At 49.9% G+C, this 27,221-nt stretch overlaps 1 protein-coding gene across 1 annotated transcript in view; it reads right to left on the bottom strand.

Moving 5' to 3' along the window:
• MYH9 (myosin heavy chain 9) overlaps window positions 1–27,221 on the bottom strand; it is a 92,884-nt gene that overhangs the window by 58,912 nt on the left and 6,751 nt on the right. The window contains exon 2 of the mRNA XM_036299190.1: window positions 1,285–1,636. Coding sequence (XP_036155083.1) covers window positions 1,285–1,617 — 333 coding nt within the window. The 5' untranslated portion in view covers window positions 1,618–1,636. The remainder of the gene's footprint in view (window positions 1–1,284; window positions 1,637–27,221) is intronic.

The following is a 27,221-nucleotide window of genomic DNA, read 5'->3' on the forward strand; positions in this document are numbered from 1 at the left end:
TCAAGCTCATCCCCACAGGGTGGTCATCAACAGCAAGAATGAGGACCTCATGACCACAGACCAGCTTTGCGATCAGCAAGGCAATGCAGTCCTGGCACACAGTCTAGCCCAGTCAGGACTTCTGGGCAATCCAAAATGGCCCGTGCACACTGCAGGGCACTCAGAAGTGCCAGTCGTGTGGGGTAAGGGTAGTGCCCTGGGGAAACGTGCGTTGAAGTCACCATGAAATTGTACAGAAAATGGCTGGCTCTTTGGAGTCTCTCACCCTCCCTGTAACAGGATGAGCCCAGTGTCTCCTCTATGATACACATGATCATGGGCAAACCCCTCAGGCCGAGACTCAGTTTTGCCAGCTATAAAATGAGAAGGTTGTAATGATCTAAATGTTTTCTTCCTCCAACTAAAAAAAATGTTGAGAACTGTTTTATTCAGCTCCAAGGCCAAAAAGGCCAAGGTGAATACAACAGCATAATTAAATAAAGAGCTATTTTAGGAATAATAAGAACCAGATATTTCTTCCCTACTGGAGACAAAACCAGAAGGAAATATCTCTAAACTGAACAGAAAAAATTGGGATGGATCTGAGAAAGAACTCTGTGACCCTAGGGCCAAAGGAGCTTGGAGCGTGTTACCAAGGGAATGAGTAAATGCTCATCTCTTGACGTTTTCTACAGGGGTGATGAGCTGCTGTCCTGCAAATGTAATCCTACTAGCTGGAGGAAAGAGAAAAGACCGCCCTGTCTTTTGCATGCTGTGGGCCTTTGTACATGCTGTTCTCTGCACTGTAAGCCTAGCATGGGACCAGCCTAAAGTGCTGGATGAACTAGGAATCCAAGCCTGCCTCTTGGTAGCTTGCCTCTCTGCTCAAAGCACACTCCTTAGGGAAGCAAGCCACACTGACAGATGTGAGGGGGGAGGCAGGAAGGGACCAGGTGGTGCAGGAGGAACAAGTGGGAAACCAGGGCACACATTCCCCTCCTTGAGAAGGAACTGATCACACTGGCCCTTCCTATCTCCACCAAGGCCAGTGCGTGAGCGTACCTCACACATGTCACATCCTCCCTACACCGACCTAAGCCAGGCTTCCTGTTGTGGTTTTGGCTATGTAGAGGAGAGATAAAAGTCACGCTATGAGAACATTCCATTAGGATGTTCAGATACTGAAGTTCAAGGATGCTACCCCTGCATTCCTTCAAACCCCCTTCTCTCCCAGAGAGCCAGCGCCCAGGATCTTGGCGGGGGGGGCAGACCTAGAGCCCCTGCCTCAGAGCCGGGCCCACTTACATAGATGAGCCCTGAGTAGTAACGCTCCTTGAGGTTGTGCAGCACCGAGGCTTCGTTGAGGCACGTGAGCTCCGCCATGTCCTCCACCTTGGAGAACTTGGGCGGGTTCATCTTCTGGATGTCATCCTTGTTCACCTTCACCTTCTTCCCGTTCTCCACCAGCTCCACAATGGCCTCATCGCCCACCTCTTCCTTGAGGCTGGCGGGCTCAAAGCCGCTCTTGTCGGAAGGCACCCATACCAGCTTCTTGGCAGCCCAGTCAGCCTGGGCCAAGGGGTTATTGATGAAGTTTTTATCCACATAGAGATACTTATCAGCAGCTTGCTGCGCCATGGTGACTTACAGCCAGGACCTGAGGGAGAAAAAAAGGACAAACGTTAGATATAACTACATTAGCCACACAAGAATCGCTAACATGCACCTCTTATCTTTGCAAACTAGATAGTATTACAGTGCAGTAAAACTCTATATAACCAGGCTGCACAAATTGCCAAAATTTCCTTGCTTCTACTTTTGGGAGAAAGATGTACATCGCTGAGAAAACAAGGTAATATCAGGGATGCTGTAAGAAATTAATAGGAAGGTATATTCTAGGATCGATACACGATCAACTAATCTATAAACAACTATTATGCCACATGACGAGCACTAAGAGTCTCAAAGATAGGTGCAGTTATAGTCACGCTGCCATGCCTATAAAGGCAGAAAAATGACCACACAATTTAAGAGAACTTCCAACAAAAACAGGTTCCTAATTAGCCAAAAAATGGGCAATTGACTACAATTACACACAGTGGAAATTTCCAGTTTTAAAAATTTTTTCTTATTTCACAGAGTCAACCAAAAGAAAATAAAACACCAATATGTTGCCCTAACCGGTTTGGCTCAGTGGGTAGAGCATCAGCCTGCGGACTCAAGGGTCCCAGGTTCAGTTCCGGTCAAGGGCATGTACCTTGGTTGCGGGCACATACCCAGTAGGGAGTGTGCAGGAGGCAACTGATTGATGTTTATCTCTCATCGATGTTTCTAACTTTCTATCCCTCTCCCTTCCTCTCTGTAAAAAATCAATAAAATATTATTTTTTTTAAAAAACACCAATATGTTGCCAATACATTTTAATTCCATCTTGACAATAAAGCCCAAAGAAATGCGGCGAGAAGAAAAGAAGCCAGTGCTTCCTTCTCTGAAGCACCAGTGTACAGAGGCTACCCTCACAATTAAGGGCCAGAAGAACGTAAGCACATGTGCGTTTGCCTGTTTTGAAACTCATTTGCAAAATAAAGATGATGAAATAATAACCCCTTACACCTGTGTGGTTTTATTGTTCATAAAACGCTTTCACCTATATTTTGCTATCTGGAGAGATCCTTGTCATAATAACCCTGTGAGATTGGTAAGGTACATGTTATTATCCCATTTTACAGATGAGGAAACAAAAGCTCCTGGAGGTAAGGGCGTTGTGCAGTCACCCAGGAAGAGCTCCCGACTCCTGGTCCGTGGCCTTTCCACAGTGGCAACCACAGAACTGCTTCCTATTCAAAGGCTCAGGCTCAGGCTCGGGTCAGCTCAGAGAACAGCTGCTCTGAGTGAACCAAAAGCAGGACTCAGAAACCCCGGTCAACAGAGCCAGCCATGCCACCGGAGGAACCGCCCAGAAGCCCACTGCCTGCTCAAACACAGGCAGGCTTTTCCCTGTGAGACCAAGGTCCCCAGCCCAGGCACTGGAAGCCAGGAGGACCCCAGATCCAAACACAGAGTCACACAGGCTTTCATGCTTCCAGATTCCAAAAGGGACTTGGATGCCAAGGAAGCTGGAGGGTTGAGAGGGAGAAAACAAAAGGAAAAGTCTGGGCTGCCCAGGCCTTCTTATCTGGGCTCATTAAATGGTTTCCAGATCAAGGCTAAAGGGCTCCCTTGGACTCACTCCAGGAGGGGCTGTTTTCCAGGAAATCTGCTGGTTCCCCCCAACAGGCAAGTCCAGGGAGCAGAGCCTGGCAGCCTCCCCAGCTCCCCCAGCTGGTGGCTTGGTTTACATTCTCAGCACAAGCAAACCCTGGAAGCCCCTCTCTGGGGACCAGGGGCGCCATCCACCTGCAAGGACCACCCCCCAAGAGAAGGCAGGGCCCAGGGTTAGGCAGCAGCAAACAAGGCATGAGCAGAACAGCTATAAACCACCTGGCCAGCCCTAATCTTCCGTGTGGGTCTGGGGTCTAGGCAGGTGGCAGCTTACTTCCAGCTGTCCTTGCTTCCACACTGGCCAGTCCATTCAAGCAATCGAAGGCTTCTCTCCGCCAGCATAAATACCAGCTGTCATCTGCCTGTCCGTTGTTTATCTGACCACTGGCCAGTTGGCCTCTCCAAAGTCTCAGGATCCCGGCTCCCCAAACCAGTCTCCCCATTGTGTCACTGCCCTGCTCAGGAACTTGCAATGACTGCCAAGCACAGGGTCTCACAAGCTGCTGGTTCTCAATCTTTTGCAAATCGTAAACCCATAAAAGGTAAGACAATCTCCCATCAAAATGCAAAAAGGGAGTCACCTGAACTTTGTCCCCTCCTAAATCCTAAATCTGCTGCTGGTTAAGAGTTCACTGACCCAGCCCTGTGAAACCTGAGGATACACTACACCCTTTACAAGATCCCCCCCTCCAAGAGAAGGTGGGAAAGGGACCGTCATTAAGTATGTAGATGTACCAACATAAGTTCTGTTTATTTCCAACCTCACTTAACCATCAAGCACCAAAAAAGAGCTTTTATTACCCCCAGTTTATAAATAAGGAAACAGGCTCAGAGACAGCAAGTCGTTTGTCCAGTCTCCCAGCCGTCATGACGCAGGATCCTAACCCAGAACTTCCTGGCCCCCAGGCCTGGGCTCTTCCAGGCACACTTGTGCCTGGGGTCTCACGAAACAAAAAGTCAGGCTGGCACTGAAGCTGGGCTGAAACTGTTGATAAGCTGAGTGGGACATGGGGAACGCAGAGGTAGGCATTCCACAGCATTCAACAAATAGTTACTGAGCAAGCGGGCAGGGAGGCTGAGGATGAGCCTTCCTGGTGTGGACCGTGTGGCCTGTCAAAAAGCAGAGCACAGCCCTGGCTGGTGTGCTCAGTGGTTGGAGCATCGACCCACACACTGAAGGGTCATGGTTCAATTCCCAGTCAAGGGCTCTGTACCTGGCTGCAGGTTCGATCCCCAGCCTGGTTGGGGCTTGTGCAGGAGGCAACCAATCTCTTTCCCCTCCCCGCCTTCCCTTCAACTGGCTCTAAAAAGCAATGGGAAAAATATCCTCCAGGATTTTTAAAAAGAAAAGAAAAAAAAAGAAAAAAGCAGAGCACATTAAAACTCAATATTCTCACTCCCCTGGCCTGTGAGCTGCTCCAAGCAGCCCATCATTGATGGCTAAATGACTCTGGTCCTCATCAAACTCCATTTCACCCCAGCAACACCACCCCTGGTGGGACCAACAGCCAAGAACCTATCTGGAGGCCTGGCATCACAGCAGCAGCTGGGCTCCCTTCAGGCTGCAGGCCTGGGCACTCGGCCTACCCTGGAAATCGGGTAGACTGCCCGGCCCTTTCATTGGTGGGTCTGCGCTGGAGGGCCATAATGCGCAGGTGACGGGGAAAATCCACCCAACCCACCGCCCTCGGCTGGTCGTTCGACCCGACCTTCAGGCCTCAGAAGGAGGGAAGGGGCAGTTACAGGCCAGCCCTGTCCACCTCCAATACCTATCGGAGACCTGGGGCCAAGCCACAGTTCCTGTAACAGAGGGAGACCCACTGCGTTCCCTCAGAGCTGGACCAACACAGAGGGCCGTGGTGCCAAGGCACCCACGGATGGTGGGCTTGAGGAGTGCCCACTCGCCTCAGTGCCTCTCTCTGGGCTAGAGCTCTTCATTAAACACGGCTGGGCCCTGCTGGGCCAGGCCAAGGACAGAGCTATCTGGTTTCAGCAATTCTGCTGGAATGACGCGGGGGAGCAGTAGTGCCAAGATCAATACACGGGCTGGATTGGTGGGGAGGACCACAGAGGTCACGATAAACAGTGGGGTTGCAGTTAAAGCCCTCCCACCCAGCCCGGACAGGAACATCACATTCAAGCATTCGGAGGCCACAGGGCTGCCGCTCAGCGGCACCTGTGTACAGTAAAGAGGCTCCCAGGCCCAGCGACTGCTGAGTCTGTGTGCCCAGTGGGGGAGCTGGGGATGCGGACAGGTTACCACGCACCTCTAAGGATGCAGGTGGAGTAAGCCACCACCGTCAAGAGGTGTCAGAAATGAAATGAGGGGCACTAGAGAAAGGGTACCAAGGAGGCAGTCTACTCGATGCAGCAGCCAGCATGCCTGCCCCATCCTGGGACCCTGCTAAACAGTCACTTTGAAATTAAAAAAACAAACAAACTGAATGTAATGTAAAGGTTTTCAAAATAAAGAAAAATATCTCCCTAAATTCCTGACCCTCTCCTCCAAAAAATCAGTTCTCTCTCTCTCTCTCTCTCTCTCTCTCTCTCTCTCTCTCTCTCTCTTTAAAAATATATTTTATTGATTTTTTACAGAGAGGAAGGGAGAGGAATAGAGAGCTAGAAACATCGATGAGAAACATCGATCAGCTGCCTCCTGCGCACCTCCTACTGGGGATGTGCCCGCAACCAAGGTACATGCCCTTGACCGGAATCGAACCCGGGACCTTTCAGTCTGCAGGCTGACGCTCTATCCACTGAGCCAAACCGGTTAGGGCTCTCTCTCTTTTTAATATATCAGTTTTCTCTCTTTTATTTTATTTTATTTTTTTAATATATTTTTATTGATTTTTTTACAGAGAGGAAGGGAGAGAGATAGAGAGCTAGAAACATCGATGAGAGAGAAACATCGATCAGCTGCCTCCTGCACATCTCCTACTGGGGATGTGCCCGCAACCCAGGTGCATGCCCTTGACCGGAATCGAACCTGGGACCTTTCAGTCCGCAGGCCGACACTCTATCCACTGAGCCAAACCGGTTTCGGCTCTCTTTTATTTTTTAATGGTCCTTTCTAGTCCTGGGTCACAGAAACACTTGATTTTTAACTACGTTAGGCAAAGAGCGAAGTTCACACTTGGTATTTTCCCTACTTCCTGTGACCATTTCCCCAGAGGGCCATAGTTTGCTTGTTGGCCATTTTTACCAAAATGTTTCATTTTACAGGTGATGGTGCAGAGGCTCCGAGAGGGAACTACCTCCATTCAGTCACAGCTGGGGGAGCCAAGACTCAAACCCAGGACTCCTAACTCCAAGGCCACTTTTAATGGCTACATAATATTCCAAAGTGATTTTTAATAACTCGCTACCTACTAGATTTTTTCCTCTTATATAGTGGACCATCTTGAGATAAATTGCCAGAATTACTGGATCAAAATAATCTGGACATTTTTATGGCCCTGAGATATGTTATCAAAATGTTTGCCAAAGGGGTTGATGAGCACAGCCACTGGAGCAGCAGCCACACCAGCACTTAGAAAACTGTCTGCAGGAAAGACCTTGCTGGCTCAGATTAGGGGCCCTCAGGAAGCCCTGGGAACGGGGCAGGGGTGGGGGGGGCTTGGCCAGCCAGCAAGGAGTTAAGGAGAAAGAAGGCCACTCTTCCCCATTGCAGATCAGATCAGGCTGAGGCAGGCCCTTCCAGGCCCTTCCCATGTGGCTTCCTGTGGGTGCCAGTCCAACTCCAAGAAACCCAAGTAGTTGCCTTTTTAGGCCATAATCGAGAGGACACACCAGAGGCTAAATTAGGACGCTCAGGAAATGATGAAACTGAAAGTAAATAGGTTAACCAAAAACCTCTGCTTTCAACCCAAAATGTAATTCCTCGATTATTTGCCTTCTCCCCTTCTCCACTTCCATCCTCCCGCCCCCCACCCCGCAAAACATCTACTTGGACCTTTTACTCCTTCCTGTTTTCCCAAAGAATCCCCTCCTCCCCCCCTCCCTCCCTCCCTCGGGTTCTCTTTTTACTTACTTGTGTGCTTGTATGGAAAAGAAACCACTAGCCCCTTAAAGACAGAATTTATTCTACGAGGACAAATCGTTGGTCCAAAGACTGAGCGTTTCCATTCCTAGACAACTAGGATTATGTAAAGCCTTCCATGGGCCAATTCTAGGCTTGGAGCTTTGAAGGCAGCCCACCTCATCAAAGATACCAAGCACGGAGGGCCTGCTTAGAAGCTCTCTGTTTTCTCACTCAAGGCCGGCAATCATTTTTAAGGTATATATTGTCATATTCATTTTACAGGTGAGGGAAATGAGGCTCAGACAGGTCCCAAAACCCAGGTTCACACTCAGACCCATTCGGCTTCAATGCTCTGCTCAGTTTCCACTCAGGTTCCACTGAGAACCCCTGGTTAAGCAAACCAGTAAAACAGACATTGATTTGCCAATTTAAAGCTGCAAACCCCATATTCTCTTTGTGCTGGTTTGTACAAGAGACTTCTCCCACTTCTAAATCGCTAAGCAAGATGTAAGAGGATGTGGGACATGGCCTTGGGCGAGCCATTTAAGTTCTCTGAACCAAGGTTCCAGACCAGAGACCCAAGCTTCACCCCAGACCCCGGAGCCCTTTTCCAGCATAATCAATGATGGATGCGAACAGCTCCTCTGATTGTTTTTCATCCTACCCCCATCCCAGGGAGCACAGGTGGATATGCCCCTTCTCTTTCTCCTTACAGCCACTGCTTTTTTAAATTAATTTCAGAGAGGAAGGGAGAGGGAGAAAGAGGAAACATCAATGATGAGAATCATTGATCAGCTGCTTCCTGCACGCCCCCTACTGGGGATCGAGTCCAAAAGAAACTCGGGCATGTGCCTTGACCGGAAATCGAACCATGACCTCCTGGCTCATAGGTCCATGCTTAACCACAAGGGCCAAGCCAGCCATTGCTTTTGAGTTAAATAAACTATTAAGGATGGTTCTATGAAAGCAGCTACTGAAATAATAAAGAAAATTTCAAACCCATTAGATGTACTCAGTCAACCAAATCATACTGAGGATCTATGTGCAAAAATATTGTGACAAAGGTATAAAGGACACCCAAGGAGTTTATCATGTACTGGATGACACATATCGCTGAAGTGCCAATCTGGGGCTTTATTTAGAGTGGACAGAGCAAGCTCCTGGGTTTTCTGTCCTGTTAACTGCTGCACCCAACAAGCATGGTGGGCGCCCAATAGATAGATGCCACCTGGATTAAGAAGTACTTGCTTGTGACCCTGGGCACATGCCACCTCTCTGGCGCACTGTAAATGCAGATAACATTTCGTGTCACCTTCTCTACCTCACAAGGCTGTTAGTTCAACACTGAACATAGGTGACAATGAGACAGGACGCTTGTCTTTGTGTAACAGTCACTGCAGAGGGGAGACCGTGTAAACAACCAGCTCTACACCACAGGACTCTGCAGGAAGACAGGAGCGAGCAGCTTGCTGTGGAAACAGAGAGAAAGGGGCAATTGAATGGAAAACGTGGAAGCTCGAGAGAGAGTTCATAGAGACGACATTGAAGCTGGATCCTGGAAGATGGATGGAACATTGATGTGAGTGGGGAATGGTAGAAAAGGATCCCAGGCCAAGGGAGAAGAAGGTGCTGTTTTTCACGAACCATAAAAGGACGTGATCAGGTAAGGGAGGGTTTCTCAACCTCAATACTGTGACCATTTCAGGCCAAGTAAGTCTTTGTTGTGAAGGACTGTCCTGTGCAGTGTAGGGTAGTTAGCAGTACCTCTGGCCTGTACTCACTAATCAACATAGCACCCCATCCCAACCAAAAGTGTCTCCAGACATTGCCAAAGGTGGTGATTCGGGAAGAGGGGCGGCAAAATCACCCCCAGTTGAGAACCACTAATGTAAAGGTTAGTATGAGCAAATGTTGAACAGAAGCCAGACCTCAACTTTGTAAAGACTCTCCCAACAGTGAACTGCACAAGCCCAATCTTTAAAACAGAGAAGTCCTCAGAGTAAAATAATTCCCGGGGCCCAAACAATGACCATCCTGGACGACACCATCACCAAGGAGACTGTCCCTTGTAATACATGGAATTTAAGGGATCTGCCCAGAACCCACTACTGGACTATAAAGTAAAGACTCCTAAATGCCCGATTTTTTTAAAAAGAATCAGGCAAAGAAGGCACATGTGCCTCCCCAGACACGGCCTGAGTCTCCAGAACCTCTGACACAGTAGTTCAGACAGTGACTCATAAGCAGAGTTCATCAGCATCAAGAGGTCCAGGCGACTAATGGAAGACAGACAGGCAGCAGCCACACTGCGGGAGGGGGAGGGGTTGCTCTCATGCTGTATCAGCGCATCCCACCATCCTAGGAATGCCATCAAAGGCTATTTTTTAATGGTTTTGGCAAAACAGTGTTAATTCCAGGGATGATACCTAGATGAGTGTTTCCCACCCAGAACTTTCCTCCCAGACCTTAAGCACCAACCAGACGGGTGTCTCCATCCTGGAGGACCCACAAGCACCATCATACCTGAACTCTCCCCTACCCCCCTCTGCCCCAACCTGCACTGTCTTCTGGGTCTCCATCTCTAAGAAAGACTGGTCACCTGGTCACCCAAGACAATCACTGTAAACATCTCCCTGGAGGATGAGAAGTGCTCTGCCAACCCCACCGCTGGTGCCCAGCTCCAGTCCATGCCCACAGCCCCTCCTTTCTAAGCTGCACAGCTGCCTCCTTACTGCCCTTCCCCTGAGGCTTCCCTGCCCTTCAAATCCACCCCCCTCGCTGCCTACAGGATGACTTGGCAGCTCCATTTCTATTCATGCTACTTCCTATTTTACTGATATCACCACCAGTTCAAAACAGTTGAATGGCTTTACATCTCCAGGACAAAATCTAACCATCCTTGCATGGTGAGAAGGCCCTTGCTCTGCCCATACATCTCCTCCAATAATGCTCCAGCCCTGCCTCTTCCTCTGCCCTTCTCTGCGGCTTAATCCATTCCTGCTCACATCCTTCTCTGCGCATGCCTGCAGGCCTTGGAAGAAGCTGGTATGTCCTCTGCACCAGGAACCCTTTCTCAAGCCCCAGTCCAAATGCTCTCTCCTCTCGAAGGCCCTCCCCTGTTTGCTGCAAAAACACTTCCCTCCTCTTTGTGTCCCTCCCGCTCTGCACCCACACTCATTATTTGCAGCCTTATCTGAGGACAGAAGCGGTCTCGTTCATTTTTATTTCAAATGTCTAGCACAATGCCTGACCCAGAGCAGGGCTCGGTTAAAGTTTCCTGAATGAATGCATAAGGAACAAGGCAAAAATGAGGAAGGAGTGGTGGGGAAGGTTTGTTAGAAGCTGGAAAATCCCCTTGGTACAGAGGGCCAGAGAGTTGGAGAGCTGACCCAAGGTGAAAGCACGCACAGGTCACAGCCACCTACTCTGTTACAAAACCCAAGCCATTTATGGACTACTTTTTTTTTAATGGACTAATTTTCTTATATCCTCAAAACAAAAAAGGGGGAAAAAGGATTAGAGCGTTCAATCCACAAAGAGATGCAGGAGTAAAAATTATTTCTTGGTCCCCAAGAAACTTTTCATAAGGTTGACTAAACCATCTCAGTTTTCTGGAAATTTCTAGTGTCCCCTGATTGACCAATGTTGAGGCGCCTACCATCTACCACCAGACACACCCCCATAGGACCTCAGCTGGCATAGGCTAGCGGGCAGGCATCAGCCCTCGCTGGGACCCATGGGAAGGCCTCAGGCTGCCCTCCTGCCGCTTCTGGAGAAATACTGAGCAAGTGCTACAGGCATCAATCTTTGCCAACCTAAAAGAGAGTGACAGAACTTAGAAAAACCACTGCCATGTGGAGCGCCGATTCTTCAAACCCCAAGACAGGTATTTATAATGCACAATAAGAGAATGCAATGGGGTTGAGTTTGGAGTCAGACGTACTGCGTCTCAATCTCCTGCTCACAATTCCTATGATCTCAAAGCTGTTAATTAATACCAGGAGAATCTCCTCGCTCTAGAATAAGAAAAAATGCCTACCTACCATCACAGGGATTGTAACTCAAGTTCCCAGCAAAGAATCCAACACTTAATAATAGGAAGTCCCCTCCCAACTCCTGTCTCTTGTCCTCCTGACCTAATTAGTCTTAATTCTTCCTAGAAGGACACCTGGGGCCTATGAAAAGTTTCTACAAGTTTGGTGACTCTCCAGGTGACATCAGTCCAGAGAACAACGTGGCACAGTACGGTGACTCCCAAACACAGTGATTTTGCTTGAGGAAAGAGGGTTTCATGGCCCAGGAAGGTTGAGCCCGCTGCCACCCACAGCCTCCCGCAGTCACATGCACACAGCAGTTCTGAGAAGCCTGCGGCAAGGAAGCCCGCTTCCCTCTGTCCGTCAGGCACAGGGCCCAGGAACATTCTGCAGGAAACTTTCTCGATGCTGACCTGAGAAACGCAGGTCTGGTGGGATGTGCGTGAGGCCAGCAGCAGAAGAGCTGGATTTGAGTGTGGCTTGGTACTGCCCAGCTGTGCGGCCCTGCACAGCACTCAGATGCTGCTATCAGGCTCCAACAAGGACAGAGATGTACAGGAGCCTCCTGTAGAAGCAGCAGGGCTATTAAAACAGTTATCTACAGGGAGGGGTCAGCCACTCTGCCCCCAGGGCCAACCTTACAGCAGCTCCCCACTTTAAGGTGCTCATCCTCCCCAGGCTATGAAGTGGGGAGGACCAGGGGCTGCTGAGGACTGGGAGGGCTACAGAGGGCCCCCTCCCTCCCAACCTCAGGAATGTTGTTTGCTTACAGAAGAAGCTGGGACTTGTTTCCCTTAGCAGTAGTCCAACCCCAGTCTGTGCTGATGCTTAGCAGATAAGAAAACCAGACCAGAGACGGGGGCAGAGAGGAATTTAGCACCAGAACCCCCAACCCACCCCCTTTGCCCTTCCTCCTCAGAGAGAGACCCATGGAGAGACTTCCCAGAACTCCTGAGAGTCCCAGGGAACATGAGAAATGCTGGTATTTGCCTGCCTGAAGAAGGCGAGGCCTGCGGTCATTCTGACTTTGCCCTGCACCCAACGAACCCAGAGCATCAAAAATGGCACCAGAATTTTGTGCATAGATTCCCCTCCCCCTGTATGTGTAAGGAATGGGGGGTTGGGTAGCTGAAGATGAGGCTGGAGGGGATAAACTCAGCAGCTTACCCAGGATCTTATCAGCCATGTGGAGGAATGTAGATTTTATTCTAGGGATAAGGAGAGGCCACCTCAGGAGGTGGGAGGTAGGGAGGGTGACATCATTGGATTTGTATTTTTAAAAAATCACCCTCCCTGACCTCAATTTAAGGGGGCAAGGCCAGCCGTTGGAAAGTACCATGGATTAGCCAGGAGGGGCTTTTTTATCTAGAGAGGAGGAAAGAGTTCTGTGAGGCGGCTGGGGAAAAGTGGTTCAACGCCACAAGAGGGGCAAATGCGGCACAGATTTCACCGTCTGAGCTGCTACTCCAAACAGTCTGGCCCAGGGTCAGGAACTCTCCCGCCATGGATCTCACGCATCAGGTGCCACGCAGACCAAAGTGCCCAGCGGAGTTTCTTCCACTAAGATACCACCCTCGTCCTCAGGGCGTCAGATACATGGCTTTGGGCACAGAAACTATTCCTTAATAAATGAATCTCTTGACTAATCAATCAGGGCACAAAGCAATTAGAGCTTGCAGGCAGCCCCCTTCAGAATGACAGCCCGTGGCCTTCAAAACCCAACAATCTTTGCAGCCCACCTCTCTTGTCACCTCCAGACACCCTCCATTCTAGCCATGGCTCCCGGAGGATGTCTCTGCTCCCAGATGGCCCAGGCAGCCTTTCCTAACACCCTAGTATGTTATTCATCTCTACACCCCCCACCCCCGCAGTCCACAGTGCAATCTGCCTTACACCAGAGCCACTGCTTCTCTGCCTGTCCCACCAGCGTCCCTAGAACTCCTTGAAGGCAGGGACTGTCCCCTGCTCCCTACTCAGGTGCTGACTGAGCCCAGGGTACTGCACAGAGCGGGTCCTCAATCAGTACTTGCTGAAGTGACGTGAGCTGCTCCAAGTGCTGGGTTTACGCTCACTTTGTGTCATCTGGGAACCTGGCTGTCCAAGAGCTCACCGTTCCAAAGGCAACCCCTCCTCACCCCTCATGTCTACTGTCGAAGGAGAGAGGGAGAGAGGGAGAGAGGCGGGCAGGTACATGAGCAACAGGTTCAGCAGCTCTCACTAAATGGGAAGAGGCCGGGCCACAGGCTGGATCTGTGGATCTGCAGGAAAGTCATCTGCACTGGACCCTTGACCTTACTTGTAAAGTAGTCCATATTTGGATAGTGAGGTCATACCCGTGCCTCACCTACCTGGTAATGACCTTGCACTCAGTAGTCCAGGAGAAACTGCAAAGAGAAGCAAGTAATTTCAGGGACAATATCCCCTCCTGAAGAGCGCAGATTCTGCCCTCAGACTGGCCCCCAGTTTGACAAGGCTGACAACTGGTTGGCTGCCTGCCCCTTAGGAATGTTCACCGAACACACCGAGCCTGCTGTCCGGCAGATAGCATCTCCCGAGCTTGCTCGAGCTGCCCTCACGCGCACGGGCAATGTGAACCATTCAGGTTCTGCAGCAAAGTAATTCCTTCCCTCTGGTCCTGCTGAGAGCGCGGTTTTCCTTTCCTCAAGCAAGGGAGCGGCTTGCTGAAACCCAATGCAAAAAAGTAACCTCACTGCGAAGATGTAACTATGGGCAAGCGCTAGCTTCCTGCATCCACATCTGGAGGCTGAGAAACCCGAGGCAACATCAGGAACGAAAGACAACTTCTGAAAACTCCTCAGCCCAGAACCCACCAGGCCTTCAGCAGCGTGCTCTTCTACGTGATGTATAAGTAATACTAAAATAACAGAACAGTGTAGCCCAGTGGTTCTCAACCTTCCTCATGCCGCGACCCTTTAATACAGTTCCTCATGTTGTGGTGACCCCCAACCATAAAATTATTTGTGTTGTTACTTCATAACTGTAATTTTGCTACTGTTATGAATCGTAATGTAAATATCTGATATGCAGGATGTATTTTCATTGTTACAAATTAAGCATAATGATTAATCACAAAAAACAATATGTAATTATATATGTGTTTTCCGATGGTCACAGGCAATCCTTGTGAAAGGGTCGTTCGACCCCCAAAGGGGTCGTGACCCACAGGTTGAGAACCGCTGGTATAGCCACTTGCACCAATAGCCATTCTAACCCTGGTCTGGCTGGGCTGAGAGCTCTAAGGCCACAATGTGTCCCAGTCACCGCTGGGTCCTCACTGCCCAACATGCAGGTACTGAAGTAATGGAGTCTCCCAAGAAGTCCAAACTCCCCAGACTCTCTGCCACCCTTTCTTAAAGTGCCTAATGCTTAAGCCCAAGAATCCCACACCTTATTTTCCAAACATAAGTGACTCTCGTGTGGTTCATTCCCCCCTTAGCAGGCAGAGTAGCAAAGGATCCAGGACCGCATCGCTGTCCTATTCTTCTCACCCTCCCTCCTTCCAGCTAAATCTGATGTCCACTGATCTTTATTTTGTTTCTGAGAGACTGCGACTGGCCAAGGGTCAAAAACAATCTTCCTGAATTGATGGAGCGGGTCATTCAAGTCACTCCACTAATGAGCTTCATCACTGAGAGGAGAGAGGCCTTCCACATGGTGATAAGCTTATTCATGACCTTTACAGACAGCATCTTAGAAAGCACCAGACTCAGGAGGCAGCCTGGCTGGCTGTGGAATTCCAGACCCATCGCTGAGCCAAAAGAGCAAACTTTGCCGGGCTGACGTGGCCCCAGGCCTCGGTTTCTCCATTTGTAAAATGGAGGTGCTAGCATTCACCCCCCAGGACAGCTGTGAGTTGCACAGTACAGAGTGCCAGCCCTGTCTCTGCAATGTGGTCAGAGCACTGCTCCACTCACAGGACTATTGTGAAGATCAGAATGAGCTAACGGAGGAGTGGTACTTGGTGGCGCCCTGGGCAGCCAGCTACCCTCCCCCACAATCTTTGCCTCTTCTCTCAAGAAGTCTGTGTCGCCACTGAGCTCATAATGAGTCAGTCACAGGCGCTGCCCTCACACAGCCCACTTCAGGGGTTTGCAGTCACATCCTGCCTAGCCTAACTCAACATGATTTATTCCACCCCAGGAATGCAGCTCATTTCCCAGAATTTTGTAAAGAACTTTAAAGACTGTGATTTGCAAGGGGCTCCATTTACAGGCTCAGCTGGAGCGGCGGGAGGAGACCCAGCAGCTCAGACCTGTAGGTGGGACCAACACAAAGTTGGGGCTAAAAGAAACTCTCCCCAGAGCATCTCATCCTGGGGTACCAACATTTTCTTTTTTATCTCAAGCCTCCAGAAAAAAAATTAAAAGTAAGAACTTTTTATCACAATTATACACAAGTATGTCAAACAAAACAAAACCTACGAATACATCCTATGCACTCCGATATTTGTCATTTGAATCTATTTTATTCCATTTCTAAAAATGCTGGTTGCCATCCACTAAATTTCACGACCCACCCATGAGGCTGGGTAGATGAGGCTCAGACTGATCCAGCGACTCCCCCAAGATCACACAGGGAATTAGCCCAAGCACAAGCTCAAGTCCAAAGCCGAAGTGAGCCTCTGTGGGGAACATGTTCCTCTCCCACTGCACCCACCATTTGATCAGGACCACCTCAAAGAAGCCATGGCAGGTATCCTTACCGCACCCCCTTCCCCTGCGCCCCACCCTCCCTCTTTAAAAAGAGACTCAGAAGCTGGGGGGGATGGGGTGGGGGGGGGGGGGAATTGTGAAGCCACCTGCCCGGATATGGCTGAGGAAACATCCTTTGAGCACCTGGAGTGCAGGTGGGTGATCACAAGGACAGAAAGAAAGAGCCCAGTTTCCTCAGTATCCAGAATAACAACAGGTCAAATCTCCAGTCAAAACATCACCACTCAAAGCGCCAGTCCCAGGCCCGCGCTGAAGAGACACCCAGAAGTAATATATTAAAGTTTAATACAAGAGCCCTGACTGGTTTGGCTCAGTGGATGGAGCGTCGGCCTGGGGACTGAAGGGTCCCGGGTTCGATTCCGGTTAGGGGCATGTGCCTTGGTTGCGGGCACCTCCCCAGTGGGGGGTGTGCGGGAGAAAGCTGATCGATGTTTCTAACTCTCTACCCCACTCCCTTCCTCTCTGTAAAAAATCAATAAAATATATTTATAAAAAAAAAAGTTTAATACAAGAAAGATCAGATGGTGGGGGCTGGGTGAGAAAGGTGACGGGATTAAGCAAAGAAACAAAAAGACTCATGGACACAGACAACAGTATGTGTCTGCCAGAGGGAAGGGGGGTGGGGGAGGTAGAAGAGGGTAAACAGGAGGAAAAATGCTGATGGAAGGAGACTTGACTTGGGATGGTAAACACAACACAATATATAGAAGATGTGTTGTAGACCTGTATACCTGAAACCTATAATTTTATTAGCCAATGTCACCCAATAAACTCAATTTAAAAAAAGATCAGGTGGGCCCTAGCTGGTTTGGCTCAGTGGATAGAGCGTCAGCCTGCGGACTGAAAGGTCCCAGGTTCAATTTTGGTCAAGGGCACATGCCCGGGTTGGAGGCTCGATCCCCAGTAGGGGGCAGACAGGAGGCAGCCGATCAATGATTCTCTCTCATCATTGATGTTTCTATCTCTCTCTCCCTCTCCCTCTCCCTTCCTCTCTAAAATCAATAAAAATATATTTAAAATTAAAAAAAAAGATCAGGTGGGAGAAGTAGGCCACTGTACAGAGATGAGATTGTGGAAGGTGCTCCCACATTTTTATCTGCCTGGGCAGCATAAGCTACCTGTAATGAACAAACCCTCATGCCGATAATAGCATGCTGATCTGTTCACACACACACACACACACACACACACACACACACTCGCTCTATAAACAGGAAACCCAAAGTTCCCATGTCTCCGGATCAGTGATTCTTAACGCTTTCAGTCACCAAGGACCCCTTTGAGGGCTGTGACCCCTTGGCCTACCATCTTAGGGGCTCAGAGACCCTCAAGCTCAGCCTAAGAACTTTTAGGGGCCCCTGTTGACGAGCTCAAAGGCAAAGGGGCACTGGAGTGGCCTCCTCTCCGCCAAGGCAACATGAACAAAGGCAAGAGGATCCTCTTCCTTCACTTCCTGCAGAGGGTTAAGCAGACTCTCACAAAAGAGGTCTGAGAGCAGAGCTGCAGTCCGGACAACCAGCAGTGACTTTGCGTGGGAAGCGGAGGTCCCTTCCCCAGGGCAGCTCTGGATCACTCTGGATCACCCTGGGCCGCAGGAACAAAAAATCCAAAACTGGACGGAGAGCCATCTCTCCTTCCTTGGGCCTTTTCTCCCGGTGCCAGGCCTGGGCATACAGGCTGCAGCCAGGGTGGACAAGCAGCATTCCAGAACCATCAGCCTCCCTGGGGAGAATGACCCCAATACAAGCCATTGAGTGAAAATAAAACCCACTTATTTCACACTGTATAAAAAAATTAAATTGCAGTTCCCTAGAGCAGGCTGTGGTAGCACCCTGGTCTGAAAAGCCGGCCGACCCCGCCTCCCTTGAGCAGGTGGGTAGCCTGGCCACAGGGATGACCTCACACATCCTTCACCAGGAACCTGGCCGTTGCTTATTTGACCACCCACCAAGAATTGTTCCTTTGCCAGAACCAGTCTAGTTCCAAAGGGGCCAAGGCTGAAGCTGCAGGTGAGAGAAGGGACGGCAGCAGCCCCTGCCCTAGGGAGCTGCCGGATTCAGGCAACACCATCCTGTCCTGGGCAGCACCCTCCCCCACCCCCCAGAATGTGCACACACACGGACATGTGCACATGGACATGTCCACACATACACACACCTCAGAGGATGCGAGCGATCAGGCAGGCGTGGATGTGAGTGCTGCGGTCTCCACGCACTGGCTGAGGGAATCTGGGCATGTTACTTAAACGTTCTGAACCTCTCTTTCTTCATCTGGAAAATGGGAATCACAAAGCCCACATGGCAAGGCCATGCTGACAACCGCTAATACTTAGTTCTGAGTGCTTTTCGCCCGAGAGCGCACTAACCCACACAACAGCCCTGTGACGTAGGTCCTATTACTGTCCTGTTTTGCAGATGCAGAAGTTGAAGCCCAGAGTGTTTAAGTGACTTGCTGGTTGTTGGAGTCTGTACCCTGGAGGTCTCATCAGGCTCCAGGGTCCGTGTGCCAGTGCACGTGGCCCACAGCCTCGGAGCACATGCAGGGAAGCTGCAAACACAGTGCACCCAGCAAGGAGGACCAGCCAGGACAGGTAAACACCGTCAGCCACCAATCAGGAAGGGGAAGGAACCTCAGGTGACCCCCCAGTTTTCCTGTCACCCAAACCAAAGCAGTAGTAGCGGTTCTCCTGGCTGATACCAAGCCCCTCGGCAACCGTGTTTGCCCTGCAAAACTCCTTTTAACTTGATTTCTCTAAGATAAGAGTGTTGGCCCGAGCCGGTTTAGCTCAGTGGATAGAGCATCGGCCTGCAGACCGAAGGATCCCGGGTTCGATTGCGGTCAAACGGCATGTACCTCGGTTGCAGGCTTCTCCCCAGCACCGGGCCCTGGTCAGGGCATGTGTAGGAGGCAACCAATCGATGTGTTTCTCTCACATCGATATTTCTCTTTCCCTCTCTCTGAAAATCAATGGAAAAATATCCTTGGGTGAGGATTTAAAAAAAAAAAAAGATAAGAGTGTTGGGGTGGGGAGTGTTTCTCTCCCTGACGCCTCCCCGCTGTTCCCTGTGGGTCCCACTGAAGAGCCAGGAATTTTTTTTTAATTTTTAAACATGATTTTTAGAGCGCGAGAGACACCGATTTGTTGTTCCGTGATTTATGCACACGTTGGTCGATTCTTGTAGGCGCCCTGACCAGATATCAAACCGGCAACCTGGGGACATCGGGACAATGCCCTAACCAACTGAGCTACCTGGCCTGGAGGAGTGAGGAATTTAATGAGCTCCTAGTCATCAGTGACTCCCCACCACAACTAATATGGAATGTCCCAGATGCAGGAACTACAAAGGATGCCTGGTAAGGCCCGAAGTGCTTTGAATCCTGCCCCAGAGCCTGATCTTTCTTTGCTCAGGTCCAGGAGTATCACATTCTTCAGATTCTTGTCTGAAAGCCAGAAGGGGGAGGGGAGTCCACTATTTCAACCTAAGGATAATTAAAGCAGGGACTTGTTTACTTTTAGGAAAAGAAAGCCTCTCTTTAATACGCCTGCCCAGGGTGTGTGGTGCTCTGAAGGTCTGCACACAAGGGGCTTTACAACCTGGAATGCCCCTGGCCCAGTGTCCTCACTCTGAGGATACAGCGAGACTCCAGGCAGGCGGCTAGGAAGTGGCAGGGAGGGGACCTGCCTGCCGGGTCTTCAGCCTCAGCTCGGAAGTCACTGTCCATTCTTTCCTCTCTGACATGAGGTTGAACGTGCTGGCCAGATGTGTGCAGAACTCAGGTACGTTTGGCGGAAGGAGTAGAAACGACTGGAGGTGAGAAGTCAGAGTGCGGAGGGAGCCCTGCGAATTCCACAGTGCTCAGCATCAAGTAATTAATCCCATAAGGAGGCATTTTTCATGAGCACTTGGAGCGACCCGCCACCTCCTCCTCACACTGGCAAATGCGGGAATCAGTTGGTGGGCGGCAGGCTGGCTCTGGGCGGGAGGCAGGCTGAGAACAGCGTGCTGGTGGGCTAGGGAGCTGAGGGAGAAGAGCTGCAGGAACCAGGCTGACAGATTTCACACACCAGGCCGCCCACCCCCACCTGCTAAACATTGATTTGTGTAGGATGGAAGGGAGGGGGGCTGTATTTTACACCTGATACCATAAGCCAGTGAGGCACTGGGTCCTAATAACCACAGCTTCAATGTTGTGTACAAAAGCATGCAGTCGGCAGCCCCCAACTTCACAGACATTTTCCATATGATGGGTTACGTGGGATGAGAGACAGGTATGGGAAATAACCGGCCTGAAATCAGAGGACCGGGGAGGGGATCTGAGATCTCTCACTTGCTACCTAGGGCCAAGACACTTAGGTTCTCCGAGCCTCAATTTTTCCCAGCTATGAAATGGGAACATTAATACCGCCATTCTCATGGGACTGGGAGACTTTTGTTTGACTTCAAGCTTCATAGTGATAGAAATAGACTTAACGGGGGTTTTTTTTTAAAAAAAAAAAAAAAAAAAGGATATATTTATAGATAGCCTGGCACTATGCTGGACAAGTTATGTACAAATAAAACATATAAACAGCCGAAGCCGGTTTGGCTCAGTGGATAGAGCGTCGGCCTGCGGACTGAAGGGTCCCGGGTTCGATTCCAGTTAAGGGCATGTGCCTGGGTTGCGGGCACATCCCCAGTGGGAGATGTGCAGGAGGCAGCTGATCGATGTTTCTCTCTCATCGATGTTTCTAGCTCTCTATCCCTCTCCCTTCCTCTCTGTAAAAAATCAATAAAATATATTAAAAAAAAAAAAACAAACAAAAAAAAACATATAAACAATAAAGCTAAACTTTATTTTCTCATTTTACAGACAAAGAAAACAGGCACGGAAAGGATGCCTGGCTTAACCAACATCAGAGCTGGCAAATGGGCAAACCAGGATTAGGTCAGAGTCTGACTCCAGAGCCCCTGCCTCTGTACATAAGTACTAGACGTGCACATCACGGTGGCTAAGCCTCCGGACCCAAAGGAATCCAGACAGCCTTGCACCCAAAGTCACACCGCGCTAAGGGACAGCGCTGATGTTGAACCAGGGTCTGTTGGACCCACACTCAGATATGAATATATTCACCCATTTCTCAAGCACACAGTAAGTACCCACCTCGGGCCAGGCATGCACACGGGTCCGAGGGGCAACACCTCTAATGAGAGAAGCGAGAGCGGCACAGGGAGGTGTGAGACCTTGTCGCCTGTTCTGGGAGCGTTAACAAAGCAAGGGAAGCTCTTTCCCTGGCAGCCATCCCACGCTTTGGCCTGCAACTGGTATTTTATGTTTATAGTCCTGCACCAGTTTTCTCCAAGTGTCACTCCTTGCTCGTGTAAAAACAGTGTTTGCGGCTCCTCAGAGGGGAGAGCCACCTCCAAGAACACGTGGTCCAAAGAACTGTGTGGGGATGCCATCACCCCAGTGAGAAAGGCAGAGCCCCATGGGGGCTGGGAACAGCCCGGGGGTGGGGGGCAGTCCTGGTCCTTCCTGCGGGCCCAGTTACTAAAACACCCTGATCAGAAGTGGAACTGGGGAGCAGAGAGGAGGAAAGAGGCAGAAGGAAAAGGTGCGGGTGGGGGGCAGAAGGAAACATGGGTTTTATTAACCATATTTTACAGGTGAGAAAACTGGGACTCAAAGCAGTTAAATAAATGGGTAAAGTAGACAAGTCCTGGAGGGCTCATCCCTCACACCTCAGGGACTGAAAAAATGTTCTTGAATTAGAGAGGCCTTCACTGACACCCCCTCACTCTCTTCTCCCCTGTTGTGGGGTAAATTGTGTCCCTCCCCCCTTAAAAAAAGTCTTATGTTGATGCCTTAACCCCCAGGATCTCAGAATGTGATTGTATTTGGAGATAGGGTTTTTTAAGAGGTAATTAAGTTAAAATGAACCATCAGGGTGGGCCCTAATCCAATCTGCCTACTGTCCTTATAAGAAGAGGAAATCTGGACACTTGGGGGACAGCTTGGATGCTCGTGCACAAAGGGAAGACCATGTGAAGAGGCAGCAAGGGCGCAGCCATCTGCAAGCCAAGGAGGGAGGCCTCAGAGGAAACCAACCCTGCCAGCACCATGGGCTTGGACGTCTAGCCCCAGACGGTGAGAATAAATGTCTGTTGTTTACGTCATCCCGTCTGTGGTACTTTGTACTATGCCCTCACCTGTTCTGTCAGCACCTGCCACCATCCTGACCTGCCATGGGCTTGTCTGGCTGACAGAATGTGAACTACAGAGACTTTGGTGGTTTTATTCAGTCGCCTATCCCCAGCATTTGAGGCATATTTAATCAACTACTAAACCGAGTGAAAATGGGATTCAAACCCAGCTGCTGCTTCTAAAGTCACCCACTCCCTTCCCACACCCCGCAGTCTCCTTCTGCTTTATCTAATTCTCTGTTTCTTGCACCCACTTCTCCTCCTCCAATATTATAGCTGGTCAATAATTAAAAACAGTATAAACTCAAAGATAATCTCTAGCCTATAATCAGCACCAAGTAATAGTGTAAACAAGGTGACAGGAAATAAAGAAAGAAGATACACAAAGGACCTCGCCTCTGCCACCAGGGAACATCTACCAAGTGCCAAAACCCCTAGCTTAGGTTTCGTCTTATTACTAATTCTAAGTCAATATGTAAAAATAAAGTTGGGTTAAGGTGCAGGGTTTGTTTTGGGTTTTATGAGTGTGTGCTGAAGGGGGCATTGAGGAACACAGCTCTCCTAGTCAAACCTCAAACCCAAGCGGCCTGGAACTGAGCCAAATCCCCACTGCAGGCTGAAAAGGGAACTCAGAGGTTGACAAAGCCTGAAACACAAACAAGGCTGTGCAAGTGTCCCAGTGACCATGTCTGGGGCCACTCCCGGCCCTCTCATTCCCTAGGTGGGCGGGTGGGTGACAATAAGCCTGTGGCTCCTTTCAGAACAAGTGACTTCACTCCTGCTCTCCAGGAACACAGTGGAGTTCTGGTCAGGCTCCCTAGAGCCAGGAACTAGGGCTGGAGAAAACAGAGACAATGGGGGCTGGAAAAAGGAAAGATACCGGCAAGGAAGCCATATTATCTGGAAGGTAAGAAAATTCCAGAGCAAAGACATTGCATTCCAGTTTCTCCCATCTTCTCCCTCATGCGCTGCCCAGCCCACCCCTGAGTAACTCCCTTACTATTGTTAACATCTATCTGTTCAAAAGCTGCCACTAGGATTCTGAAACTTCCTCTTTGCAACAAAACTAAACTGTTGCAACTTGTTGCTACAATCGAGAGGGTAGGGGCCACAGCACAGTCTAAGTGGCCTACCAGTAGCTTTTAGACATTTTGGAGACCACCCCACTCCACCTCACCCCCCTGCTAACTCCACCCTCAGGTGCCTCTTGCCATGGTCACTGAGGGGTCCGCTCCCTGTCGACATGAGCCCTGGGAGTCTATGCCCCCTCACTTCCTCCCAGCTGTCTTTTCTGGGCCAGGGCAGTACATGAACCACTCAGGGAGGGGCAGCTGGTTGAAGATCTTCCTCCAATGAGCCCAGAAAGATCTCCCAGGTCTGTGTTCCTAAGCTTTCTCACCACAAATGACAAAGTGGTTTTACCTGTTTTCCGGCGACTCAAATTGGGCATCTGAGCTGCCACTTTCTCCTGGGCTCACCTTTATCACAACCCACACCACCAGAGTGAAGTGGTTTTTCCCTGGGCCTAGACCATAAACCCCTGAGGGCAGGGCCTGTAACGTCTCATTCATCTACCTCCTAACCACCTAGACAGCAGTTCTCAACCTGGGGGTCGAACGACCCTATCACAGGGGTCGCCTAAGACCATCGGAAAACACATATATAATTACATATTGTTTTTGTGATTAATCACTATGCTTTAATTATGTTCAATTTGTAGCAATGAAAATACATCCTGCGTATCAGATATTTACATTATGATTCATAACAGTAGCAAAATTACAGCTATGAAGCAGCAACGAAAATAATGTTATGGTTGGGGGTCACCACAGCATGAGGAACTGTATTGAAGGGTCGTGGCATGAGGAAGGTTGAGAACTGCTGACCTAGCAGTGTCTGCCCTAGAACAAATGCTCAGGACCTATTTGCTGAATGAATGAATTTCCAAAACAGTCAATAAAACCCAATAAGCTTTCTGGCAATGTAAGTAATGCTTCTTCTCCTCCATTAAAATACTAATTGTGGCAATATGGTCAGAAAGCCCAGAAAGATGCAAACGGTGGATGGGGTGAGGGCAAATCTTCTCACCAGCTTTGCTAATATTGTTTGAGGTATACACAACACCCCCTTTTTTAAACTCTAAGGAGGGGAACAATTATGTTTCTCTCAACACTCCATGATAAATCTCCCCCAAGTCCTCCAGCTGGAAACGGCATGCTGACCACACACCCAGAGGGCACAGGCAGAATTCCCAGCAGCCACTCAGGAGTTAAGGACCTGGGAGTAGAATCCTGCACTCCCACATTTCCCAGGAAATGGCCAGGGGAAAGGAGGCCTCAATGAGCCATCTGAGCTCTGTAAAGACTGGGACAAAGGGCTGGGCCTAGAGCTCCTAAAAAGAGGAAATCTTTTACCAGCCCAGTGACTCAGAGGGACTTGGCAACCTGAATCACCCCTGAACAAAGCACCGCCAGGGTCTGAGCAACTGAACAAGGTCCCAGCCCTTCTTCCTGGATGTACTATGCCACGTCCCTAGCTTGCAATCAGCTCAGATGCCGCCTCCTCCAGGAAGCCTTCTCAGACCCTCCTGAGCCTCTCTCCCCTGCGCTCCCCCCAACCCCCCAACCCCACCCCTGCACTCTAGCTGGCAGGACACCATCAGCTCCTAGAAACTGCTTCCTTCACCTCCACGTTCCCAGCCCCAGCCCAGTGCCTAGCACATAAGAAGCTCTGAAGAGTGGTTACTGAACGATGGTGGACAGATGAACAAATGAAGAAAGGAAGGAATGCCAGTCTGTTGGATGCAAGTGGGCTGAGGTCAAGAAGAGCCCAATGGTCAAGATGGTGGCAGGCCGCTGGCTGGCTGGCTCCCTGGTGAAGAGCACCAGGGCCCGGCCACCAGCAGGCAGGCACAGCAGCCAGGATATGCACTGCCCGGCAGCAGTCTTTTCACCTGCCCTCCCTTAGGACCAGCCACACACATTTGAAAAATGACCAGTTGAGGTTAAAGGTGAAGTCCGTAGCCAAGGCAACACTATCGAACTGGCAACCTCTCTCTGAGTAGCCAATTGCACTAGAGAACAGGAGGACCCATTCTGCCATGGCCCAAAGTCTGCTCCTTCCGTTAATTCCCGGTCACTGGTGAGAGAGGGCCCAGGGACCAGCCCATCCCCTCACTGTCAAGCCCTGGAGTGAAGGGCATCTACAAGGTCACACCGGGGCCTAGAGTCAGAGTACCCATGTTTGAATCCCTGCTCAGTCTCCTCATCTATAAAATGGGGATATTTTCCTACCTCATGAGAATGAGGCAAGAAATGAGATAATTCAGGTAAAAGCACCAGCACAGTGCCCAATAATATTTAATTATTATGATTATGATTGCTAATATTAGCAGAGCTGGGAGGACTTCAACCCGGACCTCCTGACTCCCAGCCTCTTCCTTCCCCGCCCACCATCCCCATCTCCCTCCACCTTCCAGGCAAGTCTAGCCTCCAGGAAGCTGGCTCAAAGGCTCAGAAATCCCCAGAAATCCCCAGCCACTCAGCGTAGTATACGACCTGTCTCATGTGGCAAATCTCTCTCCCAGTGTCCCTACCCACGGTTAGAGGACAAGGAGGCACTCTCTGCCCTCTGCCCTCCGGCCCCACTGAAGCCCCACCAAGCCTGGCACAGTGCAGGCCGTGCAGCAGGGGCCCAAGGAGCCTCGGTTATTGACTTGGCAAAAAAAAAATTGAGGTCAATACTCTCATACCCAATAGTTGGCTCTTAAATATTAAAAAATAGACCAAACCTTTTAAACGGCTCCCCGCTACCACCTTCCTCACCCCAGAGGTTTCCAGACAAGTAAGCACCTTGCAACCAAATTCTGTAAAATGGAGAGATCACTACTAAAGGGCACTCTAAATCGCTGGCTGCCTGGGCCTCCGTGTCGCCTGGCTTACAGGCAAAGGCACCAGTGAGACTTAAACTCCGCTCCTACAACGAGGACCAGGGGCTGACTGAGCCAGGCACCGGGCAAGAACCGGGGATCCAGAGAGGGGGAGAGCCTGCCTCCTGCCTCCAGATCTTCACAGTCCAGTGGGTTCTAAAATCCTCTTCCCCTTCCAGCCCAGTTAGATGAAGTCACCCAAACTGTTCCAAATGCCTGACTTTATGTTTATCAGACAGGAAGCTGCCTTCTCCAGCCCAGTGACTTAAGGCAAAACACAGGAAACGCGGCGGCTTTTGAACACAGACAACTCTAAATAAAGGTAGTGCTTTGCAGCAAGCTTTTTTAACATGCTTCAGCCAGCTCATAAGCAGCGCAGACATAACACCTTGAATTGTATTGTGTGGTCAGAATGCAAAGGTTGCAGGCCTTGAAACCTCAGCGTCCAGCCTAGGAAATCTTCTGGCAGGTTCCTTGGTCACCACACCTTGTTCTCAAGGGACAGGCTTGTGAGACAAATTGAAAATCTTTAAAACCTGAACATGTATTTTCTACCATCTGATGATGTTGGTGATAACATAAGAAAAAGGAGGAAGAGGGGAGAGAGAAAAGCACCACTTCACTTAACACATATTTATATGTTAATTACAACAAGCCTGAAAAAGGCAGGAATCTCCATGGTGAAGAAACTAGGCTCCAGTGTTAACAGTTAGGAGAAAAGGTGGGGGGGTCTAGTCCTAGTTCCATCTGACCCCAAAGCCCTTGTTTTGGTCCCTCTGCTGTAGGTCTCATGCTGAAAATACAACAAATCGATCACCCCAGACATTAAATTACTTGAAATGACTAGAAATGAGGACTGGCTGAGGAACACCGGAAAGCCAGTGCCTCTCAGAAGGGCCCACCCTGCTGCCTGGCACGACCCCATGTGAAATATTGATTTTTGAGCTGTGGGAACTTTCAGCCTAAATGGCCTGTCCAACTGGAAGAAGTTCAGAGAAACCCGAGAAACACCTCCCACCCTATTTCTTAATCCCAGTGCCCACCCCCCCAAAAAAAACGAAAAAGATTAAGGGTGGGGAAGAA

The sequence above is a fragment of the Myotis myotis genome, unplaced genomic scaffold, assembly GCF_014108235.1.
Source record: "Myotis myotis isolate mMyoMyo1 unplaced genomic scaffold, mMyoMyo1.p scaffold_m19_p_3, whole genome shotgun sequence".
Classification (NCBI taxonomy): Eukaryota; Metazoa; Chordata; class Mammalia; order Chiroptera; family Vespertilionidae; genus Myotis; species Myotis myotis.